The sequence below is a fragment of the Salmo salar genome, chromosome ssa15 (assembly GCF_905237065.1).
Source record: "Salmo salar chromosome ssa15, Ssal_v3.1, whole genome shotgun sequence".
NCBI classification, from domain to species: Eukaryota; Metazoa; Chordata; class Actinopteri; order Salmoniformes; family Salmonidae; genus Salmo; species Salmo salar.
In genome coordinates, this window is record NC_059456.1 from 96,877,630 (window position 1) to 96,895,066 (window position 17,437).

The following is a 17,437-nucleotide window of genomic DNA, read 5'->3' on the forward strand; positions in this document are numbered from 1 at the left end:
GTTCTGTACATTCACTCCAACCCTAATCTAGCTAGCGTTCTTTAGGTTCACTCCAACCCTAATCTAGCTACCGTTCTGTACGTTCACTCCAACCCTAATCTAGCTACCGTTCTGTATGTTCACTCCAACCCCAATCTAGCACACCGGATTCAAAAAAGATTGCTAGTTGATGAGCTGAATCAGTTTAGTTACAACTGGGGTTGGAGTGAAAACCTACAGAGGGTAGCTCTCAGGAACATGGTTGGAGTGAAAACCTACAGGAGGGTAGCTCTCAGGAACATGGTTGGAGTGAAAACCTACAGGAGGGTAGCTCTCAGGAACATGGTTGGAGTGAAAACCTACAGGAGGGTAGCTCTCAGGAACATGGTTGGAGTGAAAACCTACAGGAGGGTAGCTCTCCAGGAACAGGGTTGGAGTGAAAACCTACAGGAGGGTAGCTCTCCAGGAACAGGGTTGGAGTGAAAACCTACAGGAGGGTAGCTCTCAGGAACATGGTTGGAGTGAAAACCTACAGGAGGGTAGCTCTCAGGAACATGGTTGGAGTGAAAACCTACAGGAGGGTAGCTCTCAGGAACATGGTTGGAGTGAAAACCTACAGGAGGGTAGCTCTCAGGAACATGGTTGGAGTGAAAACCTACAGGAGGGTAGCTCTCAGGAACATGGTTGGAGTGAAAACCTACAGGAGGGTAGCTCTCAGGAACATGGTTGGAGTGAAAACCTACAGGAGGGTAGCTCTCCGGGAACAGGGTTGGAGAGCACTGCATTATCTATATGCATAATTTTCTCATGCAAAATGACTTTCACACAGAGCTTGATAATTTGTGAGTGAGGCTACGTCGTTGGACTGCTTTCATCTGACATATCACAGAAAAACTCATGCAGATACACATCAGTATATATATTCTCAAAAACGGTAGAAAGCCAGATAACACAACGCTGCTGAGTCTCACCCTCCAAATAACAATTAAGACAGTCTACTAAAAATACATGCTTGTCATGAATTAATATCAACATGATCCACTGTCTTCAAACTTGACTAGAATATAGGCACGCTAACAGTTTGATAAATGTATCAAAACAAGGGAACTAAATACATCACTGACAATACCGCTGTAAGGGACTGCAGGATTTTCCTCAACATGTTCATATTACAGGTACCTATTTTGTTAATCCTAGATTATTCCTGTAGAAGACAAATGTGAATTACAGCAGATAGATACCTCATTATTTATGAGACAATCATCAAACAAACATCTCCTGGTCAGATAGGGCTTGCATCCAAAATGGCACACTATTCCTTACACTACTTTGGACCAGAGTCCTATGTAGTTCCCTACATTTGACCAGAAGCCTATGGGCACTTTTACTCTATATAGGGAATAGGGTGCCATTTCAGCCAGGGTCAGAGGTAATAAATATACAGCCCTATTGTGCATTTGATTTGGTTTAAGTGGTTCGACATCACGCCCTTCTCATTTGACATCATCAAGTAAATCTGGTTATTAGAACATGAGGAGTGCTGACTGACTGGCTGGCTGACTGGAAATCAAACTGAACTCCGTTCAAAACCTGGTCTCCTATTCATTAAGCTTGTCAGAGTATGAGTGTTGATCTAGGATCAGGGTCCCTACTCATTCATTATGATTGAAAAGGCCACACTGATCCTACATCAGCCCTACTACTCTGAGACACTTTGTGAATACAGGGCCTGGTCCTGGGAGGGATAACATCTTAGAGTAGAGAAATAACCGAGAGGAGAGAGAGAGCAAGGCACGGTGAGGAATGACAATGAATCTCATACTTAGTAGTCAGTCTATCTGGACATTCCTGGTTCATCAGCTACAACCGAACGGTGCAGCAGAGAGAGACATCAAATAGAAAACATTCTTCCTATTTAAGTAAAAAGGAGAAGAAATCAAAGGAGAGGAAGATCAAAAGGGAAATTAAGGGCTCTAAGCAAATTGACATCAACTTATAGCTACCAGGCTATTAGCTTCACGGCTGCTAACGACTAACGCCTGCCTGGCTTTGCTCAGAGCATTCTTCCATCTACCAGTTCCCTGAAGTGGAAGCAGAGAACCACAGAATTAGAATGATCATTCTAATTCAAAAGGATAATTCTTATTCTATGCAGAGAACAACTCCCCCTCTAACAGTGACTGAACTACTGATGGACTCCCTCCCTCTTTGACAAAGTGCCTTCGAGTGCAACTCCTTTCAGAGAAATTGTATTATTTCTTTAGGAGCTTTCTATTGAAACAGACAGTACTATTCTGCCTGCCACCAACTATCTCAAGTACTGTCTTAATTCAGTGTAAATAACAGGTTATTATTAACATAATTACATAAATAAAAATATAATTATTCTACGAGCGTACTGGACAGAGCACAAATCATGTGTTTTTAACAGGTAATTAAAGAATGTGTCCCTCAGCGTGGAAATAAACATTAATATAAACAGACAAAATAGGACTATTCTTTGAACTTAGGTTTCAAAATAATATTTAAGTAGTATGTACCTCCACATTATGAATCCCTATATGATAAATACTTGGATGAGTGCAGCCAAAAACAGCTCACACAGAGATTGCACTGCACTCATTTGTATATTTTTTTCCACACAAAGTGCTGCTGGGTTGAGCCGAACTCGGAAGATAGATAACGAGGATAGGAACATAAGGGTGAATCCTAAATTCCACTTTAGACAAATGTTCACTTCCACTTAAGTCGAATGGTCTCCAATTGACATCAATGCATGATTAGTGAAAATTCGACTGAAGTGGAAGGTAGGAGTCACCCCATCAAGTGGTCTTGTAGGGATAAGTGGGCCTCTACTGGGCCGTACTCCTGTGGCTGCTGTGGGGCCCAGTCACATCTCGTATTCATCCGCTGCTCTGCAGGGTCTAGGTCCAGGAGCCTGCAGCCTAGCAACCACCAGCAGCAGCAGGGCAGGATAGCCAGAGGTTCCTAAAATTCCTAAAGTGTTCCTAGAATAATCATTCTAGAATCTGTACGGTCAGTCTGCAGTGATGCCTTTCTCTCTGAGTTCCTCGGTCACTCTCACCAGGTAAGTGGGGTCTGGGTATCCAAAGCTGTCAGGAGAAATGAACAGAAAACGCTCAGCAGGTCAGAGAGTTGTTGTAGTCACAGGAACGGCTAGACTTTCTTCTAGGAGCAAATGCACCACAGTAATCACAATTGAACCCCCCACCACATGCTCAAAACATGGATAGGTTTCTATTGATATAAAGTGAAAATAATATCTGTTACATCTCATAAGAACAAACTAAAGCCATATGATTCTATTTGACTTCCATTCAAGCAGTCATCAATAGCTTTTTTCACAAAAATGTAAACATGACTTGTCACATCTCACAAACACTTAAATCTTCAATAGCCTTCAGTAAAGACATCCGTTTCCATACCAGTGTGGTCCGCCCCATAAGGAAGTCTTGTGGTGGATGTCGTTCCAGGTAATGACGTTATGCATTCCTGTGGTCATGGAGGTCCCTATGGTGAAGATGAGGCGCTGTTCGAAGGCCCGGCGGAGCAGGCCCAGGACCCGGTTCCCCTCTGGGCTGTCTGGGAGGTAAGCCACGCGGTCCGTCCCAGGGTACCTCACCCCCGGGTTAGGGTGCTCCGGCTGCAGGACCCAGGCATAATTCAGAGGAATGTTAGAAAAGAACATGAACAATTATATCCACAGAAATTAAGTAAAGTGGTATAGACCTTCAACAACATTACTTCAAGCATGGACTGTATTTTATTTAACTAGGCAAGTCAGTTAAGAACAAATCCTTATTTAAAATGACGGCCTACACCGGCCAAACCCGGACAACGCTGGGCCAATTGTGCGCCGCCCTATGGGACTCCCAATCACAGCCGAATGTGATGCAGCCTGGATACGAACCATTAAAAGATCCAAGCTGGGATTTGCAAACATTGCTGTATTCGCCACAAATAAAAATATTAAAAGAGAGATGGTTAGCCATGTAAATGTGTCAGATATAGGAAAACCCTGAAAAGGGTAATGGGCTAGCCCAAAAACCCTGAAAAGGTAATGGGCTAGCCCAAAAACCCTGAAAAGGTAATGGTCTAGCCCAAAAACCCTGAAAAGGTAATGGGCTAGCCAAAACTTCTTACTAGTTCCCATTTCTATACCCTTCCATGTTTCTTTAGTATACATACATACATAATTACATTACATACATACATTACATTGCATTACATTACATACATACTCACTGCCTGTAAACCAGGTGGGAAGCTGTAGATGATGCAGATACACCCATAACCCTCGTGTCCTGGCAACTCCAGATCTGGGTCCCTCTCCACCATCATACACCCGGTAGTAGGCTGGTTCCCTATGAGCTGGCCGTACACCTGACGACACACAGGACACGCTCTCTTCACCTTGAAGGCCTGGTCCAGACACAGCCGGCAGAATGCGTGGCCGCACCTGGGGGAGGGGGTCAAAGTGAAAGACAGAGAGAAGACTTTTCCTTATAATTTTGAAAACATTACATAGCATCAATAGCAGTAAAGGCTGACACATTTCATCGTTTGGAAAAACCTTGAGAATTACTGAACACAAAAGTGAAATATGTAGCTATACCTCTCTAACGTGGTCCTCTCCACCATGTCTCCCATGCAGATGGAACATGAGGTGTGGTCGTCTGCTTCACTGTGGGAGTGGTTATGAGAAGAGGCCATCATACTGCAGCTGACCTCTATGTTGTCCTGCTTCCTCTGTCCGGATTCGTTGTGGGACGTGGAGTTGGAGAGGACCACACAGGCCTCTTCCTCCGCTGGCTTCTTATATCTCTGTTGCTGCCTCTGAGAGCGTCTGGGCTGAGGAGGCTGAGGTGTTAGCAGACTTCCCTCTCCATCCCCCTCCAGGACCCCCACCCCAACGCAGGGCAGCAGGGACCTCTTCCGTTTAGGACCCACATCCTGTTTGCTCATCTCTTTGCGGGCGCAGCGGCATAAGTCTATGAAGGCCTTGCGGGTCTCGTTGGAGATGGGTCCTTCCTCCATCATCCCGGGTCCTACCCCAGAATGGGATCCCTCTATGGGGCGTAGCCGCACTGCGCAGCAGCCTCCCCGCTCCCCTCGGCGGATGATGCCGGCGCTCAAGCCCTGCTTGTCCTGAAAGTCTATGAGCCAGGGCTGGCCGGCAGCAGCCAGGTAGTCCCACACCGCCTGGGACACCAGCACCTCGTCACTACCCTGCCCCCCGCGCACACTCATCTCATCCGATGAAACTGCATAGGGAAATACGAGAGAAACCATTAAACACATATTCAAGCCTAACATAAAAGGAAAATATGTCATGCTAAACTTACTGCACCGGAGGAAAATGTACAGGAAACACACAAGACAGAGAGACTAACATATCAAATAATGCAGTGAACGCAATTGTTAACATTTGCATGATAAACAATATTAGAGAATCCCCTGCCGAGTGTGCTGTGGGACTAACTTCCAGCAAGCAGTGTTGCCATGTTCACTGCAAATTGGCCTACTTTGAAAACGATGTTGCGGGTGAAAATGTATTGTTCACGGGTTGCGGGTTTTTGGGCTAAATTGCACCTCGGGCACCATTGCATTTCTCTTAAAAATAAATAAATACATTTTATATTTGAGATTCTTCAAAGTAACCATCCTTTGTCTTGATGACAGCTTTTTGCACACTCTTGGCATTCTCTCAACCAGCTTCACCTGGAATACTTTTCCAACAGTGTTGAAGGACTTCCCACATATGCTGAACACTTCTTGGCTGCTTTTCCTTCAATCTGCGGTCCAACTCATCCCAAACCATCTCAATTGGGTTGAGGTCGGTTGACTGTGTAGGCCAGGTCATCTGATGCAGCACTCTATCACTCTCCTGGAGGTATGTTGGGTAATTGTCCTGATGAAAAACAAAGGACAGTCCCACTAAGCCCAAACCAGATGGGATGGCGTATCATTGCAGAATGCTGTGTTAGTCATGCTGGTTAATTGTGCCTTGAATTCTAAATAAATCACTGACAGTGTCACCAGCAAAGCACCCCCACACCATTACACCACCTCCTCCATGCTTCTCGGTGGGAACCACACATGCAGAGATCATCTGTTCACCTACTCTGCGTCTCACAAAGACAACAGTTGGTACCAAAAATCTCACATTTGGACTTATCAGACCAAAGGACAGATTTCCACCTGTCTAATGTTCATTGCACAAGTTTCTTGGCCCAAGCAAGTCTCTTCTTATTGCAGTTCCTCTAGGATTCTGCGATCGCATAATTCAATGCAAAAATCAACCAATCAGTGCATATTATACAAGAGCTCACAATTTTGACCAATCCCCGCACTTTTAGCGCATAAAAGGGTCCAATCAAAAGTGAGTTAGTAATTTTGACCAATTACTGCATGGTTACCGTGGAAAATGGCCCGATCCAACCACACGTCAACAAAGTTTTTTCCCCCTGGCCTGTCGGCGTGCAAAGATGATAGCTGATTGATTTCAATTCATTGTTGATGGCTGACAGGCAGTACAATCTCATTTGCCAACAAAAATAACAGTTAAAGACCAATTTCCAAATGTTTTACATGGAAGTGGGGGAAATTGTTTTGCATTCCGTGCAATGTTGTGCTGGAACACAAGAGAAAGTCGACAATCAGTCACTTGGAATCAGCAAAGCATATGGAAATGTCAGAACAGTTCCCACAGCAGCAGCAGATCTCCATGACTGACGTGGTAGCAGGGAAGACTGTGGCAAGCACTGAAAGAATCAAGGCGAGTGGCGTTTTACTCCAACTTCTACTCCGCTAACCTTGGCTTTAGTAGGGTGTTCGACACTCTGCTCTGCCCAGTCTGTCTATGGAGAGCACGGCTCAAAGCACTGAGTGCAATTTGTCAGCTTTGCCATTTAAAACTCTGTAAAACTTAATACGGATCACGAAAACACAGTCTTTCTGGATCCCTGGATACCACCACCTACAGGAAAAGTACTTGGGAGATGTCTACCTGAAGGTGAAGGAAGAACTCAAGCAACATCTCGCAGGGAAGCCAGTGACAGTCATCATTGATGAAACTCCAGATGTTGAAGGAAGATGTGTACTAAACATCCTCATCGCACCACTTGAAAAGGATACCTCGGGATAATTATTGCCTACCTCGCAGAGACAGTGTTTCTGGAGCAGTGCAACCATTCAAGTTTCCATGGTGGTGGGGAAATGTCTACAAGACTACAATATCTCCAATGATGACGTCATTGTCTGACACAGACAACGCTGCGTACATGAAGAAAACTTACAAAGCTGCACTTCAGTCATTGTTCCCCTACTCCCTGCATATAACATGCTTGGCTCACAACATTAATCTGATAGGGAGTGCTTTCTGCAAACCTTTTGATCAGCTGAACGCATTCATGCTAAGTTTTTCACATATGTTTTACCAGTAAGGGGCATGCAAAATAAGATCTCAGCAGTGCAGTTTGGCCTCTACAAGGGGTTCATAGAGATGGAAATACAGGTATGATTTAAATTTACATGCCTTCTACATTTGCTTAAATCATTGTCATTATGCAGAAAAAGGTGGCCTACATTTTTTGTAAGCCACGATGTAATTTCACAGTAAGTATAAGTAATATTTATTATGTTCCTCTTTTATGTTCCTTGTCATTCACAGGTGTGTGGCCAAAGTGCACCACAGTCTGTAGAGAAACTCCATGAGATGCTACAAGACAAAGAGCTGGTTCAGTCGCTGCAGATTCAGCTGAACATCATGACAGACAAGTATAAAGTCATCCTGCAGCTTATCAACATCTTCCAGAGCAGACACCCCGTGAAAACAAAGATCTTTCACTATTTAGAGGACTTGCTGATGAACATTGTGGCCAACAAAGAACTACAGTATGAGGCTTGTTCACACTACTTTGATGCAGTTGATGACTTGCCCTTTTCTGTCTGTGAGCACTGTTAAAGAGGCATACAGGAATGCAGAGGAAAAAAAACTTACAAAGTACATGTCAGATGGACAGCCTGACATGGAGTTCCTCTAAGAAGTTAGGGTGTTTGATCCACGTCACATTGTGTTTATGGATGACAGTGTCCAGCTACAAGGCTGCTTCAGTAAGGTACCACGAGACGAACTGGGTGCCTACTTGACCAATGTAGGACCAGCAGCACTGAGAGCCACAGTGAATGGGGTGGTGGATTTGGATATCTTCTGGGATGGTCTTCAAGAGAGACTTCCTGTGCTGAGCACCCTGGTCAAAGGCTACAAAGATGCAGTCACAAACTCAGCTGATGCTGAGCGAAGCAACAGTATCTACAAGCTTGAGTTGTCCAGCCATAGGCGATCAACCTCTAACATCCTACGAGCCTTGGTCTTCATGTACCACAACCAACGACTCCGCAGTGGAGCAGTTGATATGGAGGAGGATAGAGAGGATGAAATGGATGATTACATTGAGATACAGGCCTAGATGAGCTTGGGCCTTGGTCATCCCCCACCTCTCGTTATGTTCAGAAAAAGAAACAGCCCAAAAGAGCACATTGTCTCTAATTATTTTGATGGAAGATGAACTTGAGATATGACTTCATTTCAGATTGGACCCTAGGTGTTTCTTTTGTCCTAGTTTATTATTTTTTTAGTACCTCCAGATTATGGGGGCAATCCGCAAATAAGACATTAAATCTCAAATTATGTTGGAACTCTAAACTAGCTTCCACCCCTTTTTTTGTCCAGAAAGAGCTGTTTTTCAGCCGCAGAAATCACAAAACAATGTTGCGAAATCCTGGAGGGACTGTAGTGTTTTTTTGCAGTAATTCAATATGTGGGAACTCCAACACTGGAAAACCACTATTATATATTTCACTGTGACCTGCTGCTGACTCTAAGGCAGTGAGCAGGCTGTTACTGAGTGAGTGAGTGGTGGAGAGCCAAGGGGATGTGTGTGCGGTGAGAGTGTGCTGCAGCAGGGGCAGCTGAGTCAAAGACAGAGCAGCATGTGCGCACATAATGACAACTTCTTACCAGTTGTAGGTAGTCTATTTAGATCGGTTATTATGGAGACACTAATTTTCCATAAAACATATTAACGCGATATAACTGATAAATGGTGACAAAGCATTGGAAAAGGACTTTAGGCACACTAGAGCTCTTTAGATTACTTTAAACCACCTCTGAGTGAAGTTAACTGCATTCTAATGTCGACTTTTCTTATGGATAACCGCATCAAGCAAAGGGTTTTACTCATGCTCAGTTTTAGGGTCTGGAGCACTGTGCGGTGGAAATTTGAAATGGAAGTTATGGAACTCCCTCGCGTGCTTGTGTTATGGGGGGGGGGTAAAAGTCCACAATGACAAATGACATTAAAATGTGGAGAATGATGGGCTACATCTGCAGGCTATCAAGTAGGCTATTCATTTCTATATGTCATTGCAGGTTACTGTTGCCTACCATTTCATACAATAAATATGTTGAAATGACTATATCACTGGAGTCATTGCAAATCAATTTGTGCCACTTGTGTAGCTGACAAACATATTTAATAAATAGCCTGTAACTCAGTTTGTTGTTATAGCCTTGTGTTATTATGCAATTATTCAAGGCCATGTTTAGTTAATTAAATTGGAAGTTATCAATTGTGGTCATGGTCAGAGGAAATGTATCATTGTCCACATTGTAGATTTTCCCCTGAAATTAGATGTTGGCCTGTTGGCCTATCAGGGGCTATAGGCCACCTGCATCTAGCTCAGCAAACCATGGCAAGGTTGAATTGCAATTATAAACCCAGATTTTAGTCAGAAGCCTATGTCTATTGAAATAAGTCTTTCTCACAAACATGCCATTTATAATGGTTTGTAGTCTCAACATCTGGCACAATTGCCAGAAAATAACCTAACATTCGTTTTTTGAAGTGCTTCTTGCACAGAGATTAAGATCCTCTGTCCAACTTGCATCACTCAAACTCGCTTGCGGGATTTATCTATAGTTATGCACATGCGCAAACAGGATTTATTTACAATTATAAACTGGGTGGTTTGAGGCCTGAAAGCTGATTGGTTGAAAGCCATCGTATATCATACATGCACCACGGAAATTACAAAAAGGTACTTTTTACTGTTCTAATTACATTGGATAACAGTTTATAATAGCAATAAGGGTTTGTGTTATATGGCCAATATACCACAGCTGAGGGCCATGTCCCTTAGACATGGTATATTGGTCCTACTGTATACTACACCTACTGTGGCGTTATTGCTTAGTCATAGCAGTCAAAACAAGTTAAATCGACATCCATTGATGGCATTTTTTTTATTTAACTAAGCATGTCAGTTAAGAACAAATTCTTATTTACAATGACGGCATACCCTGGCCAAACCCGGACGACGCTGGGCCAATGGGACTCCCAATCACGGCCGGTTGTGATACAGCCTGGAATCGAACCATGGTCTGTAGTGACACCTCTAGCACTGAGATGCAGTGCCTTGGACTGCTGCACCACTCGGGAGAGTTTAATAAGGGTGATTTATCTTTACCCTTGCGACATTTTTAAACTCGCAAGAATTATTATTTGGATGGAAAACCAAATTTTACTTCTTAGCCTACGTCATTAAAAATGACGTCGACATTCCTTCTTAATTCACTCGATAACTTTATGGAAAAAAGGTTTACTGGATAAATGTGGGTTTTCAGAAGTCATCGGGCTAGAAATTTTAGCTAGACCTGTCAACCCTGCCAGCATGTTGTTTACACTGAGTGTACAAAACATTAGGAACACCTGCTCTTTCCATGACAGACTGACCAGGTTAAAACGATTGATGTCACCTGTTAAATCCATTTCAATCAGTGTAGATGAAGGGGAGGAGACCAGTTATAGAAAGATTTTTAAGCCTTTAGACAATTGAGACATGGATTGTGTATGTGTGCCATTCAGAGGGTGAATGGGCTGCTCGGCTTTTCAAGGTCAACAGTTCGTATCAAAAGTGGTCCAGCACCTGTGGAACGCTTTCGACACCTTGTAGAGTCCATGCCCGGACAAATTGAGGCTGTTCTGAGGGCAAAAGTTGTTCCTAATGTCAGATGCTCATAGCTAGCCCTGTAGTGCTTAGACAGGACTGCTGCTCGCTCCCCCAAAGGGTATACATACATGGCCCTGAGCCTGACAGTGTTATCATGGGTGGAGTTATGTGCATGGGATGTATGTACACCAAGTTGTAGTAGCTGTTTAACTCGGCTTTGTGTGAGTCATAATATAACAATGTTATGTATGCTGTCTCCTTTAAATGTACCTCTGCTTTGGGTTACTCACCTTCATAAATACAGTACTTTATTACACTACTATTGTTAATTCCTTGTTAGCAAAAATGTCATTAGCCTACAATGTAATATACAGTTGAAGTCAGAAGTTTACATACACTTAGGTTGGAGTCATTAAAACTCGTTTTTCAACCAGTCCACAAATATCTTGTCAACAAACTATAATTTTGACAAGTCGGTTAGGACATCTACTTTATACATGACACAAGTCATTTTTACAGACAGATTATTTCACAATTCCAGTGGGTCAGAAGTTTACATACACTAAGTTGACTGTGCTTTTAAACAGCTTGGAAAATTCCAGAAAATTATGTCATGGCTTTAGAAGCTTCCGATAGGCTAATTGACATCATTTGAGTCAATTGGAGGTGTACCTGTGGATGTATTTCAAGGCCTACCTTCAAACTCAGTGCCTCTTTGCATGACATCATGGGAAAATCAAAAGAAATCAGCCAAGACCTCAGAAAAGCAATTGTAGACCTCCACAAGTCTGGTTCATCCTTGGGAGCAATTTCCAAATACCCGAAGGTTCCACATTCATCTGTATAAACAATAGTACACAAGTATAAACACCATGGGACTACGCAGCCGTCATACCGCTCAGGAAGGAGATGCATTCTCTCCTAGAGATGAACGTACTTTGGTGCGAAAAGTGCAACTCAATCCCAGAACAGCAGCAAAGGACCTTGTGAAGATGCTGGAGGAAACAGGTACAAAAGCATCTATATCCACAGTAAAACGAGTCCTATATCAACATAACCTGAAGGCCGCTCAGCAAGGAAGAAGCCACTGCTCCAAAACCGCCATAAAAAAGCCAGACTACGGTTTGCAACTGTACATGGGGACAAAGATCGTACTTTTTGGAGAAATGTCCTCTGGTCTGATGAAACAAAAATAGAACTGCTTGGCCATAATGACCATCATTATGTTTGGAGGAAAAAGGGGGAGGCTTGCAAGCCGAAGAACACCATCCCAACCGTGAAGCACAGGGGTGGCAGCATCATGTTGTGGGGGTGCACTTCACAAAATAGATGTCATCATGTGGCAGGGAAATTATGTGGATATATTGAAGCAACATCTCAAGACATCAGTCAGGAAGTTAAAGCTTGGTCGCAAATGGGTCTTCCAAATGGACAATGACCCCAAGCATACTTCCAAAGTTGTGGCGAAATGGCTTAAGGACAACAAAGTCAAGGTATTGGAGTGGCCATGTTGTGGAAAATTGCAAGACTGTTATAATGCTTGTATTGCATTATAATGGTTGTTTTATTCGACAGAATAGAGTACGAGATTAGAACATCATCTTAGGGACCAAACTGAACGATAACATTTGCTATAAATTATCTGGCTAAGGGATACTCCTTTCTCAAGTAAAAGTCTTTCTTTGTGAACTGTTCCTAAGATCTGTGGTTCGTCATGTACGTTGAGAGGGGTGTATCTTGGCTATAAAAGACCTTTGTACTTTTGTGTTGTCACTTTTCAATGGTTCATTAGAGATAGCGCATCATTGAAAGTCATTGCTAATACAAAGCTCTTAATTATTAAAGATGTAGTTTAAGTATAACTCTGACTGGTGTGTGAAGTTTGTAACTCTCCTCATTTGGTAATGCAAAAATTAGCCACCACTGCCATCAAAGGCCTGACCTCAATCCTATAGAAAATGTGTGGGCAGAACTGAAAAAGTGTGTGCGAGCAAGGACACCTACAAACCTGACTACAAACCTGGACTCAAGGACACCTACAAACCTTACACCAGCTCTGTCAGGAGGAATGGGCCAAAATTCACCCAACTTATTGTGGGAAGCTTGTGGAAGGCTACCCGAAACGTTTGACCCAAGTTAAACAATTTAAAGGCAATGCTACCAAATACTATTTGAGTGCATGTAAACAAGCTGAAATAAATCATTTTGTCTACTATTATTCTGACATTTCACACTCTTAAAATAAAGTGGTGATCCTAACTGACCTAAGACAGGTAATTTATACTAGGATTAAATGTCAGGAATTGTGAAAAACTGAGTTTAAATGTATTTGGCTAAGGTGTATGTAAACTTCCGACTTCAACTGTATGCATAGTAGATACAGTCCTTGTTATGAGGTATTTCTGTGTAACAACTTACGGTTTATTGCTGCAGTGTATTATCATATAGAGTCCTTCATATTGTGCTATTGGAGTTCTATGCCATGACATGGTTCTAGCTCATTCACGTCCTTTCACTACTCTATCCATTGTAGCCTGTATGTGAATATACCCAATTCCTTTCTCTGCACCTTTCAGAACCATCCCCATGTAAATCTTCTATGTGTGAACACAAATTCCCTGTGTGTCAACTCTTGGGCTGCTTTATTCCCCTCTAACCGGGGCCGGGGGCGGTGCCGGTGAGTCACAACCCAGTAAAATACGTAGAGCCGGGTTGCTCTCTTTCAAACAGTTTCTAATGCGTTTCATCTTCTCATTTCATCCAATCCCAATGTAATCTGTGACCTGTACTAATGTGTTGGAAAAACTGCACAGCAGACACGCAGAGAACAGAGAGACAGTTTCATACATCCCCCTCATAATCAACAGTGGCTTGTGTTCAAGGCAAGCCACTCATGAAAAGAAAACATGTCAAGTGAAATATTGAACTGAACAGCCAACATCAGAAACATAATTTAATGGGATCAGTGAGTTTGGCTACTCTCATATTCTAAATGACACCAACTTCAGTTCATTAAACTTTAAAATGGAAATCATGTAATTGACTCCCCCCTATTCTTTACCCAAATCGGAGCCATAACACTGCAACAATGCAATGCAGTGTGAGTTTACTCGCCTACCACAACAATCGTGACATGATGACAAAGTAATGAGATATGATAACCCCACACATAGCCTATAGGCAGCTTCCAATCAGTGTGCATATATGGACTGTTAGAGCAAAAATTAAACATACAGCCAGGTCAAAACATTGAATTGTGGATGTCCTCTGAACTGTTAACTGATGTAATACTTTATTTCTGCTGGTACATTGCTGCTATTTGGCCTATGCTGCATGGAGAAGGGTGCACTTGCGGACACAATTTGGGGAGTTCCTACATGTGGGAATTCCTCTTTAAACTTCTATTGGTCCATTTTTAAGCTAGGACAGACGGGAGGTGGGGCGCTCCAATACAGTAGGTACCATAAAGTTGAATCACAACCGCCGATAAACCCCACAGAAGAAGGGCCGAGGGCGACAACGGTAGACGGTGTCCTTCCCCCCCGCCTGTCGGTCACTAACTAGCAAGCATGCTAACTCACTGTGTAGCTACACACCTCTCGCCTAGTGTGTACTGGTCGGAGTAGCTAGCAGGAGGCGGGGGTCTGTCCGGCACTGTTTTCCCACAGTTCTGTTAATGAAGGTGAGTGCAGGTGTTCGGCAGGCGGGTGCGAAGGTCACTGTCTACCAGTGTCGCCCCTGCCTCCCGCTAGCTAGTAAGAGGTCCGGTACATAGCAGCCAGGAGCGAAAAACTCAGATAATACCACAGACAGAAGGGGAAATCCAGACACTTCACAGGGGCTATAAAAACAGAAGGGGAAATCCAGACACATCACACGGGCCAATAAAGCTGAAGCAACAGTTTAGAATGTGCTCAGTACCAATACAGTGCACTAAGTTATATAGACTTGTTGCTTTACCAAAGTGTTTATTTATTTTTTTAATGGCGTTGTTAGGAGTGCAAGGTCAAATTGAGTTTGAGAACATATGCACTTCAAAGGAGGCGTTCCCAAACGGAAATATGCAAATACATACTACAATGCGCCAATAGGATCTCACAAACTCCTGCTTAGCTTTGCCCACCTCCTTGCTTGTTCTGCCCACTATGCTTCATTGCTCCCACTATAAAACCGATACACATTAACTATCTTGGGTTAGTTATAAATATCTTTGATAATACTTTTCTTTCCCTTTAGACACACTATATTTCGCATGAGAAAATGAGAGCTAGCGCCAAATGATTCGCCAAAGCAAGGTTCATGCACTGCTAGACAACAGACCTGTTAGAAGTAGCCATATCGCTTGTCGCAAACCGTTACAAAGTAACAACTGTGTAGCTAACATGTTTGTTTCCATGTGGAGCGCGTGTGTTTAGTATCAAGTGGTCGCAGCACACCTCAGAGCTACAACAGGCTGGCAGACAGTAGCTATCGCGACACTGCTGAAAGGAACGTATCCGCTGTTCTGAAATGCAGACTGAGTAAACAAAGGAAACTGCGCCTACCTCAATCCGATCCTCTGTCCATCAACACGTTTGGCTGTTAGCTATGTTTTACCTCTGACAGTCGTATGAAACAAGTGTGAATAAATATTATTTATTAGATGGTTACCTTGCGATCCCATATATTCCCTTCAATCGAGAAAATATCCCCCTGTTGAACACAGAGAAAAACTGAAGTAGTAAACATTGACACGCATCAGATTACATTCGCTTACTTTAGAATTCAGCAGCGAGGAACCAAACGATTCTGCTCAAATTCCTAAGTGGCACGTCCATAATCATTTTACTCAATAGAATGCGGCGTGGGGTAAATTGTCTCACCTTTTGCCGTAGCTGTCAGATGAGTTTTACAGATTATGGAACTAGCTACACCATCTTCCATTGGCCGAGGCCTGAAAATCGTGTACTGCAGTGGATATGTTGATAAGTATTTTGTAGTCAAGACATACTTGATATCCACTCTAAGATACCCGTAACGTTAGCTAACAATTCACCCGAGTCCCCTTCTCGCTCGCTACTGGAGTTTGTCTTCCTATTTCCACGTCCTTGAGACAGACTACTACAACATCAACCCCTACTTACACACTAGGCTACGATTCCACGTTAGCTGTTTCATTCGGCTTGTGACAGCTGCGTACTCAAGACAAATACTTACAGAAATTGTTTGCACTTTCTACCATGTCTTAGCCTTTAAAGTCCATGGCCGTGTTTGAGAGCATCACGTCCATGATGCATTGTGGGTAAATGGTGAACGATTGACTGATCTACAAATAATAATGAGTCGTTTTTTTATGAAGCAAGGTGATTTGTAGACCAGTCAGTCGGTAGTCTTCTGCAATGTCGATCGAGCTCAATGTCTGACAGTTTAATGACGAGACAAACATAAGCAGGAAGTTCGTCATAAGAACCCTCTGTGATTGGTAAAAAACATTTAGGCAAGGATGTGATGGGACTGAATCATCTTCTTGAGCAATTCAGGTGAATTCCACAGACACTTCTAAGCACACATAATGTATCTGTAGCACATGCATTACCTGAGTGAAACGCCCTATTTAACCTTGTAAGATTGGGCAAGTCCATAGAGTAGAATTCTCTCTGTCTCTCTCTCTCTCTCACACACACAACAGGTACACCATGGCATTAAGTTCCAGACCCCAAGGTAGAGGTTGTGGCATGAACCAACTACTATATCTATAGGCCTTCAGAAAGGTCTCCCTCGCAATTCAATATTGTAAGTCCCTCAAGCAACTCTGGGGCACAGGCACCTATCCCACCAGGCTTTCACCTTAACTTCGGGATGAAACAAGGTGAGCGAGGCCTGAAAGCCGAGGCTGATCCCACTAACAGTAATGTAGAATATGAAGGAGGGCAGCTAGTCCCGAAGTGGCGATGCTTTACATTGTGTATAGCATAGCCATTCACATATACACATAAAAAAATAAAATTATATTTGAACTTACTCTGCCGATTGTCCCTGGGGTTGGTCCTACAGCTGTTCGAAATTTGAGACAGAATATCTACAGGAAAGTATTATTAAACCAACTTCAAAACCAGTGGTGTAAAGTACTTCTTAAGTCATTTTTGGGGGGTTCTGTATTTTACTATTTATATTTTAAACAACTTTTCCTTTTACTCCACAACATTCCTAAAGAAAATAATGTGCTTTTTACTCCATACATTTTCCTTGACACCCAAAAGTACTCTTTACATTTTAAATGCTTAAAACGACAGGAAAACGGTCCAATTCACACACTTATCAAGAGAACATCCCTGGTCATCCCCACTGCCTCTGATCTGGTGGACTCGATAAACACAAATACTTAATTTGTAAATTATGTCTGAGTGTTGGAGTGTGCCCTTGGCTATCTATAAATTTAAAAAAC

General features: G+C 42.9%; 1 protein-coding gene across 3 annotated transcripts; it reads right to left on the reverse strand.

Moving 5' to 3' along the window:
* Positions 1 to 877: 877 nt before the first annotated feature.
* On the reverse strand, positions 878 to 16,434 carry LOC106572698 (probable E3 ubiquitin-protein ligase DTX3). 3 transcript variants are annotated; one of them, XM_014147090.2, is made up of 6 exons: positions 16,210 to 16,424; positions 15,664 to 15,705; positions 4,616 to 5,264; positions 4,246 to 4,459; positions 3,426 to 3,643; positions 878 to 3,092 (listed from the first exon to the last, which is right to left on the reverse strand). In XM_014147090.2, the coding sequence occupies exons 2-6, from the start codon at positions 15,674 to 15,676 to the stop codon at positions 3,017 to 3,019; spliced, it is 1,170 nt and encodes a 389-aa protein (XP_014002565.2). In that variant the 5' UTR covers positions 15,677 to 15,705; positions 16,210 to 16,424; the 3' UTR covers positions 878 to 3,016. The 3 variants fall into 3 exon arrangements, with proteins under 3 accessions (XP_014002565.2, XP_014002564.2, XP_014002563.2); XM_014147089.2 differs by having other exon boundaries at positions 15,876 to 16,424; XM_014147088.2 differs by lacking the exon at positions 15,664 to 15,705 and having other exon boundaries at positions 16,210 to 16,434.
* Between the last annotated feature and the right edge of the window lie 1,003 nt (positions 16,435 to 17,437).